General features: G+C 36.3%; 3 protein-coding genes across 4 annotated transcripts in view; 1 reads left to right on the forward strand and 2 right to left on the reverse strand.

The window, feature by feature from the left end:
• Positions 1-5,182, reverse strand: part of LOC147292338 (polyketide synthase 5-like) — a 19,333-nt gene extending 14,151 nt beyond the window's left edge. The window contains exons 1-2 of one of the 2 annotated variants that reach the window (XM_086230478.1): positions 4,915-5,182; positions 3,024-4,023 (exon numbers count right to left, since the gene is read on the reverse strand). In XM_086230478.1, the coding sequence (XP_086086604.1) occupies positions 3,026-4,023; positions 4,915-5,092 (1,176 nt within the window). In that variant the 5' untranslated portion in view covers positions 5,093-5,182 and the 3' untranslated portion in view covers positions 3,024-3,025. Of the gene's footprint in view, positions 1-2,827; positions 4,024-4,914 lie in introns of those variants that run through there. The other variant, XM_086230477.1, reaches the window with a different exon arrangement.
• Positions 5,183-17,132: 11,950 nt separating this feature from the next.
• Positions 17,133-17,810, reverse strand: LOC147292340 (uncharacterized). Its single transcript, XM_086234642.1, has 2 exons — positions 17,526-17,810; positions 17,133-17,249 (listed from the first exon to the last, which is right to left on the reverse strand). Exons 1-2 carry the CDS (start codon positions 17,808-17,810, stop codon positions 17,133-17,135), a joined length of 402 nt encoding a protein of 133 aa, XP_086090768.1.
• A 1,046-nt stretch (positions 17,811-18,856) lies between these two features.
• On the forward strand, positions 18,857-24,826 carry LOC147292341 (dihydroxy-acid dehydratase, chloroplastic-like). Its single transcript, XM_086232093.1, has 14 exons — positions 18,857-19,485; positions 20,412-20,483; positions 21,057-21,104; positions 21,569-21,723; positions 21,824-22,018; positions 22,092-22,203; positions 22,346-22,415; positions 22,505-22,563; positions 22,714-22,837; positions 22,932-23,002; positions 23,282-23,383; positions 23,568-23,648; positions 24,196-24,354; positions 24,446-24,826. The coding sequence occupies exons 1-14, from the start codon at positions 18,940-18,942 to the stop codon at positions 24,494-24,496; spliced, it is 1,845 nt and encodes a 614-aa protein (XP_086088219.1). The 5' UTR covers positions 18,857-18,939; the 3' UTR covers positions 24,497-24,826.
• The last annotated feature ends 962 nt before the right edge of the window (positions 24,827-25,788 follow it).

Genomic DNA, 25,788 nt, shown 5'->3' on the forward strand with positions numbered 1-25,788 from the left:
GAGTAAGGTTGGAGAGAGAGAGAGAGAGAGAGAGAGAGACCAACGTAAGAGAGAGATCAACGTGAGAAAGAAAAAGAAAAAAAAAAGGAAAGGCAAAAAGGAGAAAAAAAAGAAACCTAACTAATAAATTTAAAAGGTGGACCGGCTTAGGAGTTATTAGGCCTACTTAAAATAAATAATAATGAGGTGGGTCTAAAAGGGAATAAGAGTCCAAAACTGGACTTTATAATTATTTACTAAAAGATTTTGTGCCATAATATGGCACAAGATTTTTGTGTCCTAATATGATGTGGCAAAAATATTTTATACACATCACTATTTATTTGCCACATCAGATTAATATTATTATTGTTAAAATATCATCTTCCCCAATATAAATCTAATGGTTGAAATTACAACTTAATTAATACGATATGTGCATTAATTTTATATTCTTTATTATCTCCTTATGCAAATACAAGTGTCCAATTACGTCGAATGTCTTCCTCTCTAAGGACTTACACTCCTGTACTTCTTCTCTTCAAAACTCCAATCTTAGTTTATTCTCTCCAAAACTCCATCCTCTGCTTCTTTTCTAATCTTTTTCTATACCTATTTCTTTTCTTAATCATTTTGTTTCATGTTTGATTTCTTAATTGATTAGGTGAATTTTGAAAAGGGTTTATTCCTTGATGGAGATTGGAGAATTTCTTTATCATTTATATTGGGTTTAATATATAACTTTCTTAATGTTATTGTCTAAGAAATTTTGAGCCCAAGACTAATTAGAGGGGATTTAGTCTAAATTGCTAATAACCAAACACCAAATTATATGTACAGAGAGTGGTAGTCTTCTTAATAACCAATTAAACATTACATAGTGCCACTAATCGACTTTCAACTTGGTGAATTTGCAAGTAGGAGTTCAGTAAAACTTACCCATGTGGCTAAGGAGGAAAGGTGAAATCTACATAAAAAGATAGAAAAAGTGGTTGAAAGTATTTTCCTCTGTAAAGAAGAGAGATCTGAATGGACCAAAACCAAAAGAGGAGGGATCTGAAGGTATATGTAGATAGTTTAATTTCCTAGTTTCAATCTGGATCATCTGCAATATTAGGGTTTAATAATTTGGGATTTTTTTTTTTTAATTTAGATTTCTTAAGATTTATAATAAAGGTTATAATAGTCTTTATATGACAAGTGATTAATAAGATGGATTCAATAATATTAGTATTTTGGCTCAATTGAAAAATGTACTTACCAACTATGGGGGATATTTCAGATTGATACATAAACAAAAAAAATGTTTCAAATTAGTACACTAATTAATAGAAAATTACAAAATAGCACATACGTTACAAATTTCATCAACAAGGGCGTTAAATGCTAGTGTAAACAATGCTAACATGGATTTTTTGAATGATGTGAACACTAAATTTACACCGCATGAAGTAATGATGTCATATTCTATTTTATTTTTAAGGGTTTAAAATTTTTTGTAGTTTTTTTTTTCTTAAGCTTTTTATCAGTATGACATTATAAATCCATATAAAGCAAATTTGGTGTCCACATCATTAAAAAAATCTACGGAATTGTTGTCCAAAGTGGCATTTGACAGAATGATCATAACGAATGTGATATTTTGTAATTTTTTATTAATTAGTGTACTAATCTGAAACATTTTTTTATTCGTGGACTAATATGAAATACCCCTATAATTGGTGGTTGCATTTGTAATTGAGCTTAATATTTTAAAGGCATAAATTCAATTTAGACACATAACTGTATAAGCTATTTCAACGGAGTTCATGAACTTTAAAATATTTCAAATATACACCCGATCTATTATTTAAATTGAAAAATGAATTTATGTCTATTGATTCGTTGAGAGATTAGTTAAATGACAGCTTGGCTTTTGCTGACCGGGATTACTTGACGACGTGGCGCTATCTCAGCAAACATTTACCGCCAAATGAGCGACACGGGCCCACAATTTAATAATAATAGAGAGAGTGAGAGTTTGTGAGCCCGTGTCAGGGGTTAGGTGGACCCGTGTCGCTCATTTCCCGCCAAATGAGCGACACAGGTCCACCTAACCCCTGACACGGGTCCACAAACTCATCATCTCTTTCTCTCTCGTTGAACACAAGTGATAGATTTATATTTGAATTTGGGGGAAAATGTGATGTTTTTTGGAGACTAAATGGTCAGGAGAGCGTTCGACGAGCGGGAAAGAGGTGATGGGTGTGTGGGCCCGTGTCAAGTGGACATGTGTTGCTCATTTGGCGGAAAATGTATGCTGAGTTGGTGCCACGTCGCCAATTAATCCCTGTTAACAAAAGCCAAGCTCACATTTAATTGATATCTCAATAAATTGATGAACGAAATTTCATTTTTCAATTTACATAATAAATCAGGTGTATATTTGAAATATTTAAAAGTTTGTGGACCCCGTTGAAATAGCATATATAGTTATGTGTCTAAATTGAATTTATACATATTTTAAATGATAAGGCATTTACATATCATTAGGCCACTCTAGCATTGGCCAATAAAATATTTGTTTGTAACTATATAAAGTACTATACATTCAAGTTGGTGATGCCATTGTACGTGTGAACAAAATTGCTCACCATTTAACGTAATTTGCTTTATCCTGGGTTGGGACTTGGGACCAAACCAAGTTGGCTTTCTCCCTTCCTTACTGATGATGTAATTGTTCTTTTTATAAAAAAAAAATCTTAATGAGAAGTTCATTTTCAGGAAAAAAAATATATATATACATTCACATTCAAGCATGTTAGCATGTATAGAAGAGCAGCTAGAGCAATTATCAGTTTTCATCATATGAATATTGCAAGTTGGAACATATATTATTCATCGTTATATAAGTCGATCGCAACATTTTGTCTTCAGTAAACACAGCCATTGCACCAAAGTTTACACCATGATGCCCACACAATTTCAAACTACCAAAAAAAAAAAAAATCCGAAAAGAAAAGTGGAAACAGTACATATTGCAGCAGATAAATCAACTATGATGCCTTCAAGCACCCACACCCACACTGTGAAGCACAACAGTCTCAACTGTGAGGCCAGGCCCAAACCCAAATAGCACACCCCACTCCAGTCCCTCTCCTGTGGTCTTCAGCCCATTCTCCTTTGACTTCCTCCTCACCTCATCTAAAATGAACAACACACAAGCACTTGACATGTTACCATACTCTGATAGAACATGTCTTGTGGCATGTAACTTCTCAGGCTTTAGGCCCAATTTAGATTCTACTTGGTCCAAAATTGCAGGCCCACCTGGGTGTGCAATCCAGAAAAGTGAGTTCCAATCCGAGATGCCCAAAGGTTGGAAGGCCTCGTTAAGGCTCTTCTCAATGTTCTTGGAAATAAGCCCGGGAACATCCTTGAGGAGATGAAATGTAAGCCCAACTTCACGAAGATGTCCGTCAATGGCCCCATCACTATCGGGAAGGATCGTTTGGGCTGCTGAGACAACCTCAAACAAGGGCTTCTCAACCTCGGGCAGTGGGTCTGCCCCAACTATAATGGCCGCTGCACCATCACCGAATAAGGCTTGGCCCACAAGACTATCAAGGTGAGTGTCACTAGGCCCACGGAAGGTGACCGCGGTGATCTCCGAGCACACAACGAGAACACGTGCACCCCTATTGTTCTCAGCTAAGTCCTTGGCCAACCGGAGCACCGTACCACCTGCGAAGCACCCTTGTTGGTACATCATGAGACGCTTGACGGACGGGCGGAGGCCCAAGAGCTTAGTGAGCTGGTAATCAGCCCCAGGCATGTCCACACCACTAGTGGTGCAAAAGACCAAGTGGGTGATTTTAGACTTGGGCTGGCCCCATTCCTTAATGGCCTTCGTGGCAGCTTCTTTGCCAAGCTTTGGAATTTCAACAACCACCATATCTTGTCTCGCATCAAGTGAAGGTGCCATGTACTCACACATACTTGGGTTCTCCTTCAGAATTTCTTCATTCAAATACATGTAACGCTTCTTGATCATAGATTTGTCACCTGAAAATTTATGTCACTACAAAAGTTACCACACTTGTTCATTTAAACTGTTGCTTGACCAATGGCCAAAAAAAAAAAAACTTTTGCTTGACAAACCATTCAATATTTCAATTCATAGATTGAGCTCTTGAATATTGTGCAGGTCTAGCCATGCTTCCTTTTTATAAGATATCAATGTATAGGACACCAAGGAATTTTTGTTATGACGCAAAAAAAAAAAGAGAGGAATTTTTGTTAGTTTTTTAATTAGCGGTTTCCTTTTCCAATTACTATGTTCTTCATGCCTCTCTTCTTTGTTTGGCTGGGAAAAAATAACTTCAATTTCATTGAAAAGACAAAACTGCTACACACTAATATCGACAATTAAAACACCCACTACCTACTTGCTTTAAATAATTTTGTCCCTAGTGGCGAAAACAAAAAAAATTTGTCCCCTTTCTTTGTTTAAATCAAAATCTTGTATGCTGTTTAACTGTTTCTGATAATAAAAGAAGAAAATTTTGTACAGTGTTTTGTATTTAAATTAACAGAGAGAGAGAGATAAAAAGCCATCACTCATCAGCATTATTTTTATTTTGGTTTCAATGGGCTTAAGACGTCATTGTTTTTTAAACCTCTACTGTATTCCCATATTGTCATATCCACAGATATGGAACTAAATCATGCATAATGGATAGGCTATATCAGTCCCAAATAAATAAGGACAAGTTATCAAACACTTTCGTGAAAAGCAAAGTATATATATAGCATGCACATTCACATTCACATGCACATGTATATCATATGGTATATATCCAATTTGCTGGAATCTAACAACAACTTAATTGCAGCCAGATTAAAAAGTAAAAAATTCAAAGAAAAAATATGTAGAAGATGAACTAGTGATCTTACACATGCGCTGGAATTTCTCTTTGAGCTCAGTCTTGTGCTCACTATTGGTGATACGAAAATAGAAGTCAGGGTATGTGCTCTGGTCCACACAATTGGGAGGAGTTGCCGTTCCGATTGCAAGGACAGTGGCCGGTCCCTCAGCCCGTTGAGCCTTGCGAACTTCCTCGACGGTCACCATTTTCTGGAGGATCGTCAAGAAAGATCAAAGAGATGGAGAGTTTGGTAGTGGTAATGGTAATGGTAGCAGAGGAGATGAGGGTGTGTGACAAAAATGTTTGAAGAAGAGGTTTTATTTATATAAAGATTGAGAGTGCGAAAGAGGGTAGCTGAGCATCACGTGCTGGAGCGATGGCTTTGTTAGAAACCCCCCCAACCAACAAAGGCAACGAGGCCTGATGGCACGTGCATGGTTTGTGTGGTTTGCGTAGCCCATCGAACACCCTCATGATTTGGAATGTGCGTGTTCTCTCGTCTTACCTAACAAACAAAAGGGCAGCAAAATTCTGGATTCATTTCATTCAATTTTGCCATCACCATCGGATGGTCACATTTTCTGAATTAACTTCTTCTTCTTTTTTATCCGACGGCTACCATTTGTTTTCAGAACGGGTGTGACCGGTAATAATTGATTTTGGGGTGGAAAATATTAATAATAACAATAATAATAAATTGGGGTGGTAGGCAGAGGGACAAAGTAGCTGATTATATTTATATAGTTGTATTATGACCCAAATTTAGAAAATAGATGGAAATAGGATGCATGCCTAAACCAAGTTGTACAACATGCAATGAATCACCTCAACCAATCTTAATTAAAAGTCCCCAACATTTAATGCAAATTTTGAGAATTACCAGTCTAGTAAAAGACTTTAATAAGAGTAAACTAGTAAAGACAACTGGGAAAAATTCCATGGCATTGGAGTATAGCCGTATAGGGTATAATTATATAGGATAATATTAAGGTCACATTGTCACTTTAATTTTCAATTGTTACAATGTGCTGCCCGCATCTAATCATATTTATTATTCTACAAAAAATTAATACATACTTCCCACATAAATTAACATCAATTGCTTATAGTTATTCTCCATGTTCATCTACATCGTTTTCTACATTAAATAATTAACCCTGAAATTATGTGTTAATTTTTTATAGAATAGTAGACAGGGTTAGACATAGGCTCCACATTGCAAACAAATTGAAAACTCAGTAGCAATGTGGGTCAATTTTTTTATAAGCGGCAGTATTAGATCAGCCGAATATATAGTAATGGGGCATATGTGTAAATTTTTTTAATATCAAAATAGAATATGAGTTGGGCTAAACTTATATACTTTCTGTTTGGTGACCATATATATCCTCTAGTGTACCTCCATCACCAGCACTAGTATAGAGAATTCGAGAGTATAGCGCGCTGTATTATAATTAAACCCACCTCCTCTATTTCCAGTTTAGACCCTACAGTGTTGTATGACTTGTATCATTGCCCGCAGCTCCACATCCTTATGAAGATAAATAGTAATTTTCCTAACCTTCCAGCCCAATAAAAATTCTCCTCTATCATTATAGTTTACTTTTTTTTTTTTTTGGTATCTATTACAGATTTACAGTACTTTACATATTTGATAAAACTATTTGTATTTCATTTAATTTTTAGTACCACACAGTATCACATTTCCAGTGGTATCATATCACCAAATTACCAATATATCTATATAAGTAGGTCTTATTTTTATTAGAGTATACATATATGTAGTGCGTACTAAATAAGTTGTATATCTAACATTACTTTTACGAATCACCAATATATTTATTTTTGATAAAATTATTTGTATTATCTTAATTAATTATATATATTTTGTACTATTTTCATTTTTATTAGAAAAATAATACAGATAATGATGATGATGATGATATGTTGAAATGTATATTCATTTACGTTACTTAGCCGTCGTTTGAAATTTAGACCCAGTTTGGTATATTTACCCTAAATGCCACGGCAAGTTTTTTTTCAGTTTTACCTCACATCAATACGACCGTTACTTTATTCATTGCATTAATGTCAAGGGTTCATCTTAAATGAGCAACAACATCGCATGAGGGGACCTACTAGCCAGGTCTCCAAACGACTACGTAGGTGTGCTATACTTGTTAGGTGATGACTTTTTCCTGTGGGGGTATGTATATATATTTATCATATCATATGATGATATGAGTCGTCTGTCTTCATAAATAAATATCTTCTGGTGCCAGTCACTTCTCGCTAGCGACCCGTGAACCAGGTTAATGTCTCTCTATTAATTATATATATATATATATATATATTCCAGAGCAGCAAACTGCAAATATACATAGCCAAAAACCCATTCACTTCCTCATATATTCATCATGATTTGTACATATGTGACACCAGTGCCTGAATGAAGAAATGGTGAACCCACGTTTGTTTGTTTTTTTTTTTTTTTTGGTGGTTAATTGGGGAGTGAGACCCCAAACAACAAAATTAGACAGCAACCAAACGAGGTTTATAGACACCCAAATAATCTTCAAAGAGGCAAGTAGAACACTCCAAGGGAAGGGAGGCTGGGAAAACTCCACGTCTCTTTTTTTGGTAAGAGTGAACCCACGTTTCATCTCTCTTGTTACACCACATATAGAACATATATGTGTATGATTTCCCTTATAATTAAACAGCTAGCATCATCCGACCAAAAAAAAAAAAAAAATCTAGCATCATGTTACTTAAGGACTAACATTGACATTGAGGCTCCGTTTGATATGTGAGATGACTTGGGTGCACAAAAATACCGAAAAGTCAAGTTTTGAATTGAACCAAATCAGTCGGATTGGTTAATTTTTTTTTTTTTTTTTCCAGTTATCAAACCGATCCAAAATCGAAGTGAGCGGTTTGGTATTAGTTTTCAATATTGAAATTTTTGGTTTTAACAGAACCACCATTTATAATATATACTAATTAGTTTATATATGGTTTTAATACCTATTATAGAGAAAACCAAACCCCCTATTATAATTTATAGGGAGACTTAAAGTCTAATCTATTTTATGAATCTTTCTTATACTAAGACCAGTAATGATTTAAAGTTTTTAATTAAGTCTTTTTATTTTTCTTCTTTGACGGCTTTATGTTAGGTTTTAACTCCAAGATTTTGGGCTCTGCCCAAAATCTTAGAGTTAAAACCTAACATGCAGCCTCTACGAAACTCATTCTACATCATAGAAAGGGAAATACCCTTCAAATAGGGGTAAATACCATTCAAATCGGGGAATTACTTTATTATGAATTAAAATGATTTTCTTATAAATTTTAAAACACCCCCGGTCTCCATCTAAAAACTATTTTTCTAAAGAACCTAAGCTTAATTATCTCTTATTTATATATGTTTGTATATGTTTATTATAGTTTATGTACTTTATAGTTTATAACTTTATATTTTTTAACTTTATATAGTTTATAGGTTTAGTCTATAATTCATAGTTTGTATATACTATTAAGTATTATATAGTTTATAACTTTATATATATAGTTTATAGTTTATAGTTTTAGTCTATAATTCATAGTTTGTATATACTTTATAAAGTATAAACTATATATCCTAAAACTATTATAGTTATAAGGTATATGGTATAGGGTATAAAGTATACTAATATATGGTATATGATATAGAGTATACTAGTATAGGGTATATAGTATACTAATAGAGGGTATAGAGTATACTAGTATAGGGTATAGGATATAGGATATAGAGTATAGGGTTTAGGATTTAGGGTATAAGGTTTAGGATATGATATAGGGTATTAGGGTTTAGGGTATTTTTAATTAATTTGTATATGAAATCTATTATATAAATTGTAAAACATATATATGTTAAATTCTAGATTATATATATAAATTATAAAACATATGTAATCACTAATCAATCTATTTTAGTATAAGGTTTTTAATTAAACCATTTAAACAAGTTAATAACTTAATAACCTAAAACTAAAAGCTAAAACTGAAACTTGAACCCTAAAAGACAAAAATTCACTCACCTAGTCACCCAGTCACTCTCATCTCTCGATCTCGACCCCACGGCCTCACCCACCCATTCACCCTAACCATCCCTAAAAACCTACCTCACTCAGTCACTCTCTCTATCTCAGACTCTCTCTCGCCGCCCTTTATTTCGATCTCACTCGCCCATCATCATCTATGTTTTTCGATCTCACCCATTATCAAGTTCTCACCATCGCTGCCTCTCTTGATCTCCCATCATCATGACTCTCTTAGGGTCTCCCATCGCCAATTTTGAAGGTAATTTTTTTTAGGGTTTCGATCGATTTAGGATTTAGATCTTAGGGTTTCGATTTATAATTCTCTGTTAGGGTCTTCAATTTTTAGTCTTATTTTGATGTTAATTAGGTAATTTTGTGTCTTAGATCAAAAAATCCTCTCTCACCGAGCTGCTTGAGAGTCTCACTGGCACATTAGGTATGAAATTATGGCATTTTTCTGAAATTAGGGCTATGTCAGAAATTAGGGTTCTGTCTGAAATTAGGCCCTAGTTATTATCCGAATAACTAAACCGACCAAACCTGTCGATTTGGCCTAGCTTCAGTTCAATTACGGTTCTAAAAATGGCTATTTCGACAAGTCCAATTTGGATATAGATAATGGATGTTGGTTCGGTTAAGTGAACCGTGTGCACCCATAGAGATGAGGAATGGATTCGAGAGCAAGAATTTATCTATATACGCTAGGCAAGGCCGAAGTTGATGAGCATATCCCATTGAGGCGATCACTTCGCCCCAAATGACTCGAGTCTAAAATTAATTATCTTTATATATTGTGTTAGACCCAATTAATGTAAAAAATAAATGTAAACGTCATTTTTGTGTGGGCAAGAATGCTCTAAAACTAACTGGTTAGTAAGTTAATACAAAACTAACCACCCTATTGGGCCCATCACAAAATGTAATTTCAAAAACCGAACTGTCCATTTTTTAGGCCCTACTTCAAAGATCATCTCTGTAAAAAATCTCCAAAATCGAAAATTATTTAGCTATTTGATTATAATAACAACTATTTATATGGTTTTATAAAAAATAGTGATTGTCTCTATTTATATTGATCACAATTAGATGACTAAATGATTCTCAATTTAATTAAAGTTTTCAATGTTGATATTTAAAGTAGGGCCTAAAAAATGGATGGTTCAGATTATTAGATTAGTTATGTAGTAGACCCAAAAGCGTGGTTAGCTTCGTATTAACTTGCTAACAAGTTAATTTTAGAGCACTTCTTTTTGTGTGAGTTACATATTATTTATTGTTTGATTATACTACAATCTTAATTTTGATAATTTCTATGAGTATTTTTATAACGTGAATTTAATGAGAAAAAATTTAAGTTTTTAGACTTAATTTATTTACATGTTGGCATTCATTTCCAAAATTTGATCATGCTTAGTGGTTTAGCTGCAGTCGTGTTGGCATAAAACATTTTTCACTAGTTGCAGACACAAATCACATACAGGTAAATAACGATCTTTTTCTTCTTTTTCAATACCAAACCCTCCATGATTACAATTATTATTTTTTTCATATTTGATCTTTATACTCTTTCTTATTCTTCTCATTTTTCTATTAATTTTTTGTTATATTGTAGGGAATCGAATCTTGACCTAACCTAATCTTAACTATTACCCCATCCACCCTCACCACTTGGGCTAATCCTAAAGGCTTTCATTTTTCTATTTTTTTATTTTTTAACCTGAGTTAGTCTGTTCGTATGACTAATCATCTCAACATAACGACAAGTCACATAAGGCTAGGCTCCGGCCTCCAAGGCCCTGATCTCCTAAGTTCCGGCCTCCCTAGGCTCCGCCCTCATAGGCTCTGGCCTCCTAGGTTCCGGCCTCCCAAGCTCCAGCCTCCTAGGCCCCTACCCGTGTCAACTCATTCGGATCCACGAAACAGGTGACACGTGGCACTCCTACAATGCGAGTCGTTATAAGAGACACCTGTCATCACCAGATTGGTTGACACTCTTCCAAAAGTACTATAAAATAGGTACTTTCTTGTCACAAAAGGACATTCAATCAATAATATACTATTCACTCACTCTGCTCACAGATTCTCTTGACACTAACTTGAGCGTCGGAGGAGGTTCGGCCGGTACCACATCGGTGCCCTTCCCGCTCACTTTTGTGTATTTGCGCAGGGTGCTTTGGATATTATTCTTTCTCTACTATTCATTAGTCGGACCCAGCTACTCGTTCCTACCCCACTTCGACGTGTCATCCTCTCAGTGGGAGGTCAACGGGTCCACGTGGTTTGACTCGATGTTGACTGCTTTACCATTTTTGAGCATCAACAGTTAGAGATAAACTTTTTTTTTTTTTTTAATGAATGACATATAGGCTATATAGCCTAATTTATTTATTAAACTTTGTCCAAGCAAAAACATCATCTTGGAGATAAGAGGAGAGCCAGAGTGGTCCCTCATCCATCCAATAAAATGAATGATCACTACCCAACCCAAATTGAGCTAGAGGATAATTAATCTACAAAATTGCAAGAACGCAGAACAACAAACTGAACAACTGGTAAAAGAAACAAGAAAATCACAAATTTTCTCTACAAGTTCTCCATCCAGTCCCAAGTCTTGTGCTTGTGAATTCACTGTACTCACCACCAAGGAAGCATCACATTCAATTATTAAATTCATAAACCCTATGTCAAAGGTGTTGGAATATGCCCTAATGCAAATCGTTTTAATATACGTATTGTATATACTTCTAACATCGTGGGCAAACTTGTTTTTTATGTGTTCTATCCTTCATATACACATTATATCCTAATATATGTGTGTATGTATAAAAAAGGTCCATGATTTGAGGTTAATGTATGTGTGTATGTATAAGTCTCATTGTCCTAAAGAAGTTAGGACAATGAGACTTATATCCCTTGGTACTTGAAGTCTAAATTGTTCATGGTTGTAGGATTGATAACTGGACAATATCAATTCGGTAAGACCAGCATGATCTATCTCTTCTTTACATTTAGGATGATCGGTCTCAGATTATCGGTGTAGAGACACTAGAAGTAGATCATGTGTGTCAGTAAATGGTTCATTGAACGTGACATACATAATGAATACCTGTCATGAAGTATTACTTACTCGTCAACAAGAATTCGATAAGTCTTGATAATACAACTCGTCCCTAGACTTGAGACGCCACAGTTGTCCTATGCACTCGGTCACTGTGCTTTAACTGTATTACAATGTTAGGCTCCTAGAGTTTAGTTAAAAGTACATATTAGGCATAGTTACTGATGTATGAGGACATGTGTATGTTCAACATAGGATCTATCACTCCTGGTAATAGGAGATATGTTCCAAGAGGCAACAAATGTTTAGATTGGGGAATATCTAGCTAGAGTACTATCATGAAAACGAGTTTCATTGATTGAATAGAATTTATATATAAGTGTTGGACCTCAAGGATTATGCTAGGGTTGACAGAATTTCATACCCGACCATGATTCAGGAACATAGAATAATAGAGAGACTATATTGTGTTGCAATCAAAATTGAATAGGTTCTTCTCTCTTCCGATTAATCTTGGTAGCCATGACACGCTACTAGATGTCAATTATGGCTTGTGGAAACCTAAGGTTACCATTTTACCCGGATTAGGTTGCTTTAGGAATATGTCCTAAATCCACTGCTAGATTCAATTGGAACCTAAGAGGTCACACGCCAAAATGTGTGAGATGATATTAGAAATGAGTTTTAACATAATTAATTAATGAGTTAATTAATTGGGCCTAAGACTAATAGAATAGAAATAGAAGTGATGGGCTTATTGATTAATTAAAGAGTTAATTAATTAATAATTTAATTACAGGTTAATTGCCTAGTCAAATGGACCAATAAACTTGGTCCATAAGACTAGGTGGCCGGTCCCCCTTTAGTGGAAAATAGTTTTCCACTTAAGTCTATAAATAAAGGGGCCAAGTCAAGTAGTCATAACAAGAGAAGCCCCAGTAAATATCACTTTCTATTTCCCAAAGGCCATACTTGTGACTCTCTTCTCTAGCAAGTTAATCCCTCCATCTGCTTCCTAGCGTAGACTTATTAGTGGTTATACGTACACTTGTGTGACTAGAATGACCATTCGCATCTTGGTAGGTTTCTAATCAAGAGAACAATGTATAAATCTTATTTTGTAAATCATGGTTGTTGCATCCTATTTCAATTCGAAGCTTGATTGTATAAAATTTAAATTCCTCTGCGTTTATATAATCAATTTCTAACACAAGGCCATACGTAAACCATGCAACACAACCAAGAACTCTGACGTCTGAGGCATAAAACAACCCATGCAGTAGACGTCGAAATTTTCATCATCAATTTAAAACGAGATTAATGATTTTGATTTAATTACTATCGTATTAAAAGTACATGACTGAAATTGCCAAAATTAAAAGAACATGACAAAAGTGAAAATTTCACAAAAGTACAAGGACCAAAAGTGTGATTTGGCCTATGTTTTAATGAAAACATCAGTTGACAAAAAAAAAAAAAATTATGCATAACAAGCATTGTGCAACTGAATGAACAAAATTGTCGATCCCGTTAGCACTTGCTAAGACCTTCCACAATGGGGATATCCAAATTTTGTTACCCAAAACCCATTTTGGGTCACAAATAGTGTTGTTACCCATTTCTCACAGTAATGGTGCTGTGACCTATTTTGGGTAACAGTATTTTATACATATTTAAAATATGGCTAATATTGATTAAGTAATGTTTAATTTATATTTTAAAATTGAAATAATTATAAAAATTATACCATTGGTCTTATTTTAATGAGATTTTTAAAATAAGGTCAATATTAAATATATTTAAAATAAGGAAACTTCATAAATTAGACAACATAAACCGTACAACATCGGAACTTCAACAACCATAAACAACAAGAACAACATGATAATTAAAAGAAAAAACAACAACAACAACTGCATTCAACATAACAGAAAATGAAGCGAAGTTCTTATTCGGAGTCCGATGACGAAGAATTGACACCCACGTAATTATACTAATTTGAGATTTTCTGTTCGGTTTCACACTCGTCACATGGTTGAATGGGAGGGTTTTTCCCGCAGGTGCATGGCACGGGTGGTTTGGGCTCTGGCAGGTGGTTCAACCATTGGTGGCGAAGATTTGGGTGATTGGCCAAATCCTTGAGCTCCAATCTTATGCAAAATTCACACAAAGGGACCAAAATATCATCCAAACACTTGCAGAACCTCCGGTCTGGTTATTTTGCACGCTCCATCATTAAACAATAATCGCACAATGGAGCAGCACAGTTAAGGAGGCACTTACACAAGCTTTGATCGCACTGTTGTTTGGAGCTCTCACCAACACCTTGCTTAAAGCTCTCACCGATGCCTTGCTTAGAGCTCTCACCGACACCTTGCTTAGAGGAGGAAGCCATTTCTAAATGATAGTTATGTGGATGTGTTGGCCTACTCGTTAAACCTTGGTATTTATAGGGGAAAAAAGCATGATAACTTGCCCATTGGATTCCCTGATGGATTCACAGATACTCGAATCTCACATGTGAAGCAACAGTGTTGTGCATGGGATGGAGTGTTTGGAGTAAGTGTATGGTCTTGTCATTGGTTGAGTGAATTATTTTGCAAGCATGTGATGGTTGTGTCATGTCAAGTTAGCTAAGAGAAATCAATGTCTTTATTTCATTTCACAAACTGCAACCGACAAATACAAACACACTTAAACGGCAAACACAAAGATAGGAAACAAACTTTGAAGATAAACAACAAATATTAACCTAACATACGAAGATAAACCTAACATACGATAATGAGAACAACATTGATGAACCATGATTCTGATCTCAATGTGTTGGTGCAAGTGGTGGGTTCCCTTCTCGGATCCCAATATGCGTAATCAAATTGGATTTTAGGGATTCGTTGACATTTCGGGCCCTAAGCAAAGTTCGACGAGCATTCATCTCAGGTAATGATGATGGAGCGACACCGGTCGGACATGGTTCTACACCTTCATATTCTTGTTCTGCCCTTCTAGTGCTCACTTCTGGGTCTATTGGGTCATCCGTACAGTCATCCCCAGGGCGCTCATCCTCCACGATCATATTGTGTAATATTATGCATGCCTTCATGATATACACTAGGTTAATCGGACGCCAATAACGAGCAGGGCGTTTTATTATCTGCCACCGGGCTTTTAGAATCCCAAATGCTCTTTCCACATCCTTTCGGTATCCCTCTTGTCGAGCGGCAAACAACTTGTGGTGGGGAAGAATAAGACTGTGCAATGAAGTAATAAGAGTTGACCATTGAGGGTAGATCCCGTCGGCAAGATAGTATGAGAGTGTGTAATCTACCCCATTCACAATAAATCTCACTCTGTGGTTCCGACCAGAAATCACCTCATCAAAGAGATGGGAACAGTCCAGCACGGTGATGTCATTATTCGACCCAGGTATACCAAAATTTGCATGCTATATCCACGTGTCATACGATGCAACGACTTCAAGTATAATTGTAGGGACATGATAATGCCCACGATAATGAGCTTGCTTGGCCATAGGGCAATTTTGCCATACCCAATACATGCAATCCAAGCTACCAATCATACCTAGAAATCCTCTCCGACTCCCTTTCCGTAAAAGTTTTCTCATATCGGTAACAGTAGGCCTTCGGAGATACTCGGCCCCGAAGATATCTGAGATGGCTCTTATGAATTTAGAAAATGATTGTCGTATGGTGGATTGGCTAACAGTCAGCATCTCTGAGACCAAATCAAACGGCATGCCATATGCCATCACTCGCAGAGCCGCAGTAATCTTTTGATGAGGCGTACAACCCACTCTACCGAGAGCGTCAGGTCTTGCTTGAAAATATTCATCATGGCGGCAAACATTTTCGAGAATCCTATTGAATAGGGGTTGGTGCATGCGGTATCGCCTCCGAAACGTCACGATGTCCTCAATTGGTGCTGGAATGAAGTAGGCCTCCATGAGACGTTCGTGCGCATCTTCCCTATTTCGGTGTGTGTAACGACGATGTGAAGACGTACCACCATGTCTTGGACGTCCGGCGACGACATTATGACCCATGGACATGATCAATTGCCCCACCCTCTCTCTCTCATCCTCTTCCCTATCCCATGAACTATCAGAGTTCGAAGATGAGGAAGAGGATGAATGCACGTACAAAGGATTCATCTTTGTGTTAATGGATAGAGATATTATCCTGAAAATAGAGTGAATGAAACTTGGTAAATATAGTAGTATTTATAAATAAGCCGCATGATGGTGTAGTCTTGTCATATGCAAACGTCATGGTATCATGCATTCATCCCATCAATTGTTGTATGAATAAAGGTAGTATGCATTTGTCTTATCAATCGTCAGGGCAATTGGTATCATGCATTCGTCTTATCATTCATCTTATGCAATAATAAAGGGAATACAATGTTGGGTGACCAACTCAAACATGCCATATAACAAGAAATTCAAACTTGAAATACGTGAAATACAAACCTAGTTCATGGATACTTAAAATGCAAACATAATCCTAAGTCGACACATAACATTAAAGATCAAACATAATTCAAAGTCAAATTCTAATTGTTAGGGGTGTACCCTGGATTTGACTGATTGAGGTTAGAAAGATCTGGGTAGTATCCAGATGGAGTGTACTCCGAGCTTTGGTTAGTGCGCATCTGCCTCATTGCTATGACTTCAGCTTGTTTTTGCTCCCAATACATCCGTTGGGCCTCATTCATCCTGAAAAGGTCTTGACCCATAATATTTTGTTCCTCCCATTCTAGCTGCCTTGCGATCCTTATCCTCTCTCTTGCTTCGTTTGCCTCTTCTCTTTCACTCTTTTCAGCCTCTCTGTTAATTCTCATTTGTATAGCTATTCTTGCATTTTCATTAAAATCATGCACTTCCTCAACCATTTGAGCTTGGACGGGCTCAGCGGCCTTGGCCTACTTTGAATGGTTTCTTCCTGGTGGCCTTGGCCGCGAGGGACCGATTGGTTGAAATGGTGGTGGGTGTTCGTCATCACTAATTCGGATGGTCGGACATACATTATTGTCACTCTCGGGAGTGTCGAAATTGTCAGAGGCTAGGGTCTCTGGTTCACTCAACTAGGCCGAGGTATTCGCCGCGGCATACTTTGCACTTTCTTTTAATAGGTCCCAAACATGTAAGAAACCAAACTTGGATCCTGTCTTGCCTTCAAAACTCCCAAGTGCGTTCGCAAACTACAACAATAAAATTAAATAAATTGCCTTGATAAATAAACAATCGTAAAATTAAATAAAATTGTCTTGATGAATAAGCAATCTTCAAATTAAATAAATTGCCTTGATAAATAAATTATCGTAAAATTAAATAAAATTGCCTTGATAAATAAACAATCTTCAAATTAAATAAATTGTCTTGATATATAAACAATCGTAAAATTAAATAAATTTCCTTAATAAATAAACAATCATAAAATTAAATATCATACCAATAATAAATAAATAAAAACTTACCACGTTGGCATCATTTGCACCGCTTCCGCGCATTCGCTCCGCCTCCATCAATGAAGCATAAAACTTGGTGCAATCCCGTGCTATATCAACCCATCGTGATTTAGCGCCGCTAATCGAACGCACGGTTTCACCCCCCAAGTTATGCTTGAAGATTGCGTAAATGTCACTCCAAAGCACATTTTTTCTTATATTTGCACCAAGACAACCGTCAGGAGACTTCTCTAGCCAAGCCTTCACTAGGGCTTGATCTTCACCTTGTGCCCAAAAACATCCTCTAGGAGCCATGATAAAGAATTTTTTTTTTTTTTTTTTTGTAAATGTGGTATGAAAGATTGATGTTTGTGATGAAAAAATCATGGATCTTGTGTAGTATATATATAATCTTTGAGAATATAGCCATTGGGGGTGGTAGATTTTTAGAAATTTTTTCTGAAATTTTTTAAAAATTTTTCGAGTATTTTATGGATTTTACAATTAATTTAGTAATATTTAAAAAAATATATAGAACGGGAGTGATCTAGGCCCTTGATATCCAACGGCTATGTAATCTGGGCCGTTGGATTCAAGGACCGGTCCCTATTTAATAAGCAATTTCGAAAAAGGCTCAATCATGTCAATTAATCATTCCCCTTGCTTGATCTTCACGTGCTGACTTTGGCAACAAACAGAAGAACCAACATTGCAGCTTTGGTGTCAGCACATTACTCTCCTCCTGCAAGTCTTTACATGGTGGGCGATCACAATTTTGTGTAACAAAAAAAATGGGTTACACTGTTATCCAAATATAGATAACACATTGGGCCACAAGGGAATATAAGTAACAAATTCCGGCCCATTGTGGGGAGTTGTTACCCATTTGTTACCCAAAATGGGTTTTTGGGTAACATTTTCAGATGCACTGTGGTAGGCCTAACCAGATAGAACAAAAGAAAAAAAGAAAAAAGAGGGAAGTGAAGCGTTGTTTCATCAAAACAAAGAACTCTCCTTCCATTTTCAAACCTTGAAGCTCACTCCTTTCAAATGTTCAAACCTGCCATCCCCGTACCCAGGTCCTAGTCTTTTCACTAAATCTAAGATTTTCCAGAGTTTCCTCTCTTTTTCTTTTTGGGACCCAACCTGATGAAGCAAATCTTAGGAATCTAACCTTATGAACATTGCAGGACAGACAACATAGTGCTTCAAAAAGCAGTTTCTGTCTAGCGGGTTTGGAGTTACTGACGGGTAAAGAGTACCCGATAGGCCGATATCCATTTAAAATGTGCAAATGAATCTCAGCCGTTATAACGATCGTATGGCTCTCTTTGTTTTTTCCGCACGAGAGAAGCTAGTCTGTATACTTGTGCTTCATCAAAAGTCAAAACACCTTCTAAACCCCACCCACCAACACCACCACCTCTCTTCCTCACGCGCCATCATGCAAGCCACTCTCCTAACCCCAACTCCACGCGCCGCCATCTCAATCAAACCCCTAGTCCCACTCTATGGGCCCCACCACCGCAGGCCTCCCTTCTCCGTCCGAGCCTCCGTATCCGAGACGGCCCAATCTCCACCGTGCATCGCCGTGGACTCACCGCCGGTGGCACAGAAGCTGAACAAGTACAGCTCGCGCATCACGGAGCCCAAGTCCCAGGGTGGGTCCCAGGCCATTCTGCACGGGGTGGGGTTGTCGGAGGAGGACATGGGAAAGCCCCAGATTGGGATATCGTCGGTGTGGTACGAAGGGAACACGTGCAACATGCACTTGCTGGGTCTCTCGGAGGCTGTGAAAGAAGGGGTGAGAGAGGCGGGCATGGTGGGGTTCAGGTTCAACACGGTCGGGGTCAGTGATGCTATCTCTATGGGGACTAGAGGAATGTGCTACAGCTTGCAGTCTAGGGACTTGATTGCTGATAGCATTGAGACTGTTATGGGTGCTCAGTGGTATGATGGCAACATCTCCATCCCTGGTTGTGACAAAAATGTCAGTAACTTCTCTCTCTTTTTGTTTATTTTTTTTCGGTTGTTTGAGTGATGAATTTATCTGGGTTTTGACAAATTTGTGATTAATGTGGTTTTGGGTTTCTTAGTCTTGTGTGATTACATGGTGTTATTGGTTTTTGGATGGGTATGTATGCTTTTTTGTGTTCTGTATGTGAGTTTTCTATTATGATGATAGGAGTTTAAAAGTTTTTTATCGTAATTTGAGCTCTTGGTTTATGTTTCTGCTTCTTTTCTGGAATGGGGAAAATTGTGTAAGGTTAAAGTTCATTTGTTCGTTGACTAAGCAGGCTAGCAGTGTCTTTTCTAAGGGACATTTATCTTTAAGTTAAAGCTTATAACTATGTTACATCTTGTTACTCATAATGCGCTTTCCATAAACATACAACATATTTTTTCAATTGCAATTTGCAAATTATTGTTCTTTTCTGCAATAGAGATGGTTGTATCTTAAAAATTGAGGTGTTTGAATATGCACCCATAAATATCCAATCATTCTCGAAAATGTTTTACAATTTTTTTTTTATTATTTATGAAAAATTGGGTATGTTTATGAAATCTCAGATACAGCTCGAATTATAGTTGAGAATTATCGTTGTCCAAAGTTTTAAAATTTCCTCTTAGAGGTAGCCATGCTACACAGATGTCTGCTCTATTTTCCCATAACTTTTTTCTTTCTTTTGGTTTTCTTTTCCCCCATTAAACTCCTCATCTACAGGGTGGTGCCTTAGCAATCTTGTTTTTGAATTATTTTTTATTTCTAGAAGTTTACTGTCTTGGGACTCTGGCAGCGCCAGAGCCTTCATAGCAAGCCCCTATTTCATCCATGTTCCTAGTCCAAGAATATTTTTGTTGCTCCCATGCACAATTGTAAATATATTCCGAGTCTTATGCTAGCACTTCTTGCAGATGCCAGGTACAATTATGGCAATGGGCCGGCTCAACCGACCAAGTATTATGATTTATGGTGGAACTATAAAGGTTTGAGATCTGTTTACTTTTCCTTAACAATTAGCTTTCTATATTTCCTAGATAATTTTTGCTATAATTTCTCCCAGTCAATGTTTTCAGTATATATATATATATATATATATATATATATATATATATGATTGGGGATCAATAATGTCTCAATTAATTACAATCATTAGGATTGGTCTTGCATAAGATAACATGTTTTTCAGTCAAAGTTATATCATTTACTTGAGCAGGTAATCTTCCCCATAATCAAAGAATGTTTGCATATGACTAGGGTTTTGTTAATTTGGATATTATAAGGCATGGATAAAATATAACAGAAGCTCATATTATGAATCAAAGTTCTATCACTAGGTACTTCTGGGTCTGTACTTTTCTTATGGGATTTATGAAAAATAACATTATATTTAATTCTTTTGTTAATAGGCTTACTACTGTGACCTAAAACATCTTGGAATTATTCCAAGTTCTTTTACTACATAATTATGTGATGATTGAGGTTTTGTGATTGTACATCATAATTGATCTTAACTTAATTTGCTTGTTTAATTAATCCTCCTTTTGTTTTTCTTGCAGCCTGGGCACTTCCAAGGCCATACTTATGATATAGTATCTGCCTTTCAGGTATATTGCGGTTTAAAGATTATTTTATGTTGTTACTGATGAACTGGATATTGCTTGCTGTTGTGTATAGACTTCTCAACTCTGTGCTGTTACTGTACATGTTTAAATGAAGATGTACTCTCTACTTTGTTGGCGTTAGACAGCTATTATGGACTTGCTCCTTTTGTTCTGACTTTTGGGTTCAAAATCTGGATGGAAAAATGTCTATTTAATACAAAACTTCAAATGTTGTTAGTGATGCAAGTCTTGCTTTAGTAGCAATTTTATGCTTTTTTTGATCGGATTTGAGGTCTCATTTAAATTGTTCCTCATTACCTACTTTTACATATGATAATTGTTTATGTGAATAGTCATTGCATTTGAAGATAAAAGGCTACTTCAAAATGTAAATAACTATGTTTACAATGTGGTAAAGTTAATCTCTTTGGTAATGTTTTTTATTTTTATTTCTATTAAAATTGTAGTGTTATGGAGAATATGTAAGTGGATCCATAAGCGATGAGCAGAGGAAGGATGTTCTCCGCAACTCCTGTCCTGGGGCTGGGGCTTGTGGTGGAATGTATACAGCTAATACCATGGCTTCTGCAATTGAAGCTATGGGAATGTCAATTCCTTACAGGTAGAGATATGTCTTCAGAGGAGAACTTAATATATTGTTTGCAATTAATCCATTTCTTATCCTTTATTTGTTGTTTTTTTTTTTTTTTTTTCTCTGAAAGCTCTTCTACACCTGCTGAAGATCCATTGAAGTTGGATGAGTGCCGTTTGGCTGGGAAATATCTCTTGGAATTATTAAAAATGGATTTGAAACCACGAGATATTATTACTCCCAAGTCACTACGTAATGCAATGGTTATTGTCATGGCATTAGGAGGGTCTACCAATGCTGTTTTACATTTGATTGCTATTGCCAGGTGAGAAGCAATATTTCCCCAAGATGCTAATAATTGTTTGTATGCAAATATCAACTGACAAGATTCTTGGCAGGTCTGTAGGTCTTGAATTAACTCTAGATGATTTTCAGAAAGTTAGCGATGAGGTTCCATTTCTTGCAGATCTTAAGCCTAGTGGCAAATATGTCATGGAGGATGTACACAAGGTCTAAATTTTGGTGAATATCTTTTCTTTTGTTTAATGTGAAAATTTGTGGAATATTTTGCGTGCATATGACAATTTTTCTATCAGTTTTTAGACTATATTTTCTGTTCCTCTTGATGAGCCAGTAATAATTATTTTAATAGATTGGAGGAACACCAGCAGTCATTCGCTACCTTTTGGAGTGTGGATTTTTGCATGGGGATTGTATGACTGGTATACATTTTCAGATTATTTGCATTATTGGAAATACATAGTTTAAGCTGTAATGCTCATAACATTAACATAAGGTTATCTCTTTGTAGTCACTGGGAGGACACTAGCAGAGAATGCAGAAAGTTTCTTTCCTTTGTCTAAAGGGCAGGTATGAGCTAACTTTCTCTTAAATTAACTACTTTGTTAATGTTTCTGTTGTTTTATTGCTGTTGATAAGTCATGCGTTTGGAGATGAACATTTAATACAGTTCTCTCATGCCTGTTGTTTTATCCTTTTTTTTTTCTCCCGTTCATTCAGGATGTAATAAGGCCCTTGGAAAACCCTATCAAGAAAACAGGCCACATCCAAATATTGTATGGAAATCTTGCACCTAAGGGTTCTGTAGCAAAAATTACGGGAAAAGAGGGGCTATATTTCTCTGGTGCTGTTTTCTGTTTTCTCTTATTTGTTTAATGGTTTTGTTAAGTTAAAAATTCCTTTTCTTTAATATAAAAGTCACTGTAAAAATACTCCAGGTCCTGCACTTGTCTTTGAAGGAGAGGAGTCTATGATTGCAGCTATCTCAGAGGATCCAATGAGTTTTAAGGTCTGTTCTTGTTCCATGGTTGTACTTGTCTCTGTTAATAATTTCTTGATGAACTTCCAATTAGAAAATGATTTGGATAATAAAAAATTTCAAATTTCTGGTTACTTTTGCTTAACAATTTGAGCTTCAGATTGTTTCTGTTAGTGAATTGTAGGTATATTGTTTTCTGCATCATGCAGGTGTTGCATGATGGCTTTAAATTGAAAGGCGTTTTTGTTATTCAAACTCACATGTTGAAATGTAATATCTAATTTCTTGTATATATTTGTCATCTTCCAGGGAAAAGTAGTTGTTATTAGAGAAGAGGGTCCAAAGGGAGGACCAGGCATGCCTGAAATGTTAACACCAACCAGTGCAATAATGGGTGCAGGACTAGGGAAGGTATAGTTAATCAAAATCCATGCTTGGGTTGTAATTAGTTGTCTTTCCTTAGCTAATAAAAATAAATAAATAGAAAGTTAATCCCATCATGGCCCCTTCAAGCTACACCACAATGCTCTAGTTGACAACCCAGCTAATGTTTGCTAATGGATGTTTCATTGGATTTTGCTTTCATGTGTTGCAGGAGGTTGCGTTATTGACCGATGGTAGGTTTTCAGGTGGTTCGCATGGATTTGTTGTTGGCCACATATGTCCTGAAGCCCAGGTGCCTTTAACTTTTCATCCATGTTATTTGATTTTAGTATGTACATCTTGATCGACTAGTGTCTCCTACTAAATCATTTATGCGTGTTTGTGAGTGTATCTCATGTTGGAGGCCGCTTAGGCCTAATGGGCATGAGAATGACTTCAGATAGGGAGAGACTTGAAGATTAGATGCAAATGAGAGAAAATGACAAGGGAGTGAGGTGTTTAGGGATTCAAGAGTAATTTGTAATTTTTGTTTTGTTAAACCAAAATAAATTTGAGAGGTAGAACATGCCCTCCCTGGGCCTTAGCTCCCTTTTCTCCATTGCTCGACCCATACAAAAAATGTTAGAAAAATGAGTCATTTGTGCATAGTGGTTTTCATTTTTGGTCATTTCACCATTAAACCCAAATAAATTTGAACATTGCTTGGCACAATACCATATTTACTTGTGTTGTTTAAGCTGAAACAACATTAGTGCGGAAAATATATTATCTTTTAGATACAGTAGAGAAAAAAAAAAAAAACAAGAGAGCTCATGGGATGAGTTGTAAATTGTTTTCAGGAAGGTGGTCCTATTGGATTAATTGAAAATGGGGACATCATCAACGTTGATGTCGAAAACAGGAGAATAGATGTCCAATTAACAGATCAGGAGATGGAGAAGCGAAGAAAGAACTGGATTCCACCTCCTTACAAGGCCAACCGTGGAATTTTGTACAAGGTATGTCAGAATCTTCCTTTGCAACTATCCTTTCCCTGTTATGAATCAGTGATTCTTGTGTTTAAAGAAAAACCCTCTTCTTTATTTCCAGTACATCAAGAATGTGCAGTCTGCTTCAAAGGGATGCGTGACAGACGAGTAATGCTGAGGACAGTGATATAGATGGCATATAGAGTGTGAGATAGCAAAGCCCAGATTGGTAAACGCCACATGGTGTGTGCTTTATTGCGGCTCTTTTGGATATCCATTCGGCTCTGTAGCTTCTTTCTTATGTTTGTTGTGTCCATAAATTTTGTTGTAATTAGGTTTTTACTTTCCCCTTTAGTCTTTAGTTTTGATTTTGTTTCATTGCTTTGTCCATTGTTTCTGACTGCCACTCCAAACGGAATCTTATGGGTTAATTCTCAATGCGCACCCTTGTCTCTTCCTTAAGTATTCGTTTCATTTGTATCATGGTAAAACAAATGGATACTAGTCGCAACAATTTACTAAACCTTGCCTTGAGTGAGAATTTTTTGCATTGTTCAGTACCAGATGTACCTGAGTCCTCAAGGTTTTGGTCCTTATTAATAGCCACTTTGCACGCACAGATAGAGAGCTTTTTTCTACGGAAGAACATACTTGTAAGAGCAATGCTTGTGTCCTCGTGTTTGAGGACCAACCTTGTCCTCATGGCCAATCAAATAAATTCATAATGGGGTTTACTATCTCAACTCTCTTTTCTCTCTCATGGTGGAGTTTATTTGATTGGCTATGAGGACAAGGTTGGTCATGAGGACTCAAGCATTGTCCTACTTGTAATGCTACATCATTGCAACATAATATCCAAGATTTTCAGACCTTCCTCATTTTTGTAATTATCATTTTGATTTATCCAACCAATCTCTAGGAATCAAATGCATTACATTTACAGGTGAATTCAATGTGATCCTTTTCCAATTATTCAGTCTGGACTAAAGATTAGTTTTTAAAAACCAAACTGCACGGTAAGAAATAGAGGGCGAAAGAAAGAAAAATCAATCAAGGGAGGGAGAGTGAAGGGTGAGAACAACATTTCTCTCTACTTTCCTCTGTTTTTATTTTCGGTTTGATCCTTACCTTCCTCTTTCTAAAAGTATAGGAAAATTTTAAACACATCTAGCAGCACCAACAACTATGGCTTGATATACAAAGCTCATCACTTCTATTAGCTATTTTTTACCCATTTTCTAACAGCTTTAACTTTTCCACGCACAAAACCATTTCAGGTGTGAATTCAGATAAAAATTCAGAGCTTGTTTAAATATTCAGGTGGCGGGCCACGCCTAAATATTGTATGGATGATAACTCGCAAGTTATATAATTCATACAAGTCGCCTTTGATTTTAATAATTATTGTAAGCTTTTTCCAGGTAGATGCCCTTCTGCTTTTCTACCTTTGACCAAAAACAATAC

Source organism: Dryas octopetala, chromosome 2, assembly GCF_963921425.1.
Source record: "Dryas octopetala chromosome 2, drDryOcto1.1, whole genome shotgun sequence".
In the NCBI taxonomy this organism is placed as follows: domain Eukaryota; kingdom Viridiplantae; phylum Streptophyta; class Magnoliopsida; order Rosales; family Rosaceae; genus Dryas; species Dryas octopetala.

Bases quoted from the DNA above. Each gene is read 5' to 3' on its own strand.
- LOC147292340 (XM_086234642.1), bottom strand. From the start codon at position 17,810: ATGGCTCCTAGAGGATGTTTTTGGGCACAAGGTGAAGATCAAGCCCTA. The intron at 17,250-17,525 runs GTAAGTTTTTAT...TTATTGTTGTAG, and splicing joins GTGCAAATGATGCCAACGTG to TTTGCGAACGCACTTGGGAG.
- LOC147292341 (XM_086232093.1), top strand. From the start codon at position 18,940: ATGCAAGCCACTCTCCTAACCCCAACTCCACGCGCCGCCATCTCAATC. The intron at 19,486-20,411 runs GTCAGTAACTTC...CACTTCTTGCAG, and splicing joins TCCCTGGTTGTGACAAAAAT to ATGCCAGGTACAATTATGGC. The intron at 22,564-22,713 runs GTATGAGCTAAC...CCGTTCATTCAG, and splicing joins TTCCTTTGTCTAAAGGGCAG to GATGTAATAAGGCCCTTGGA.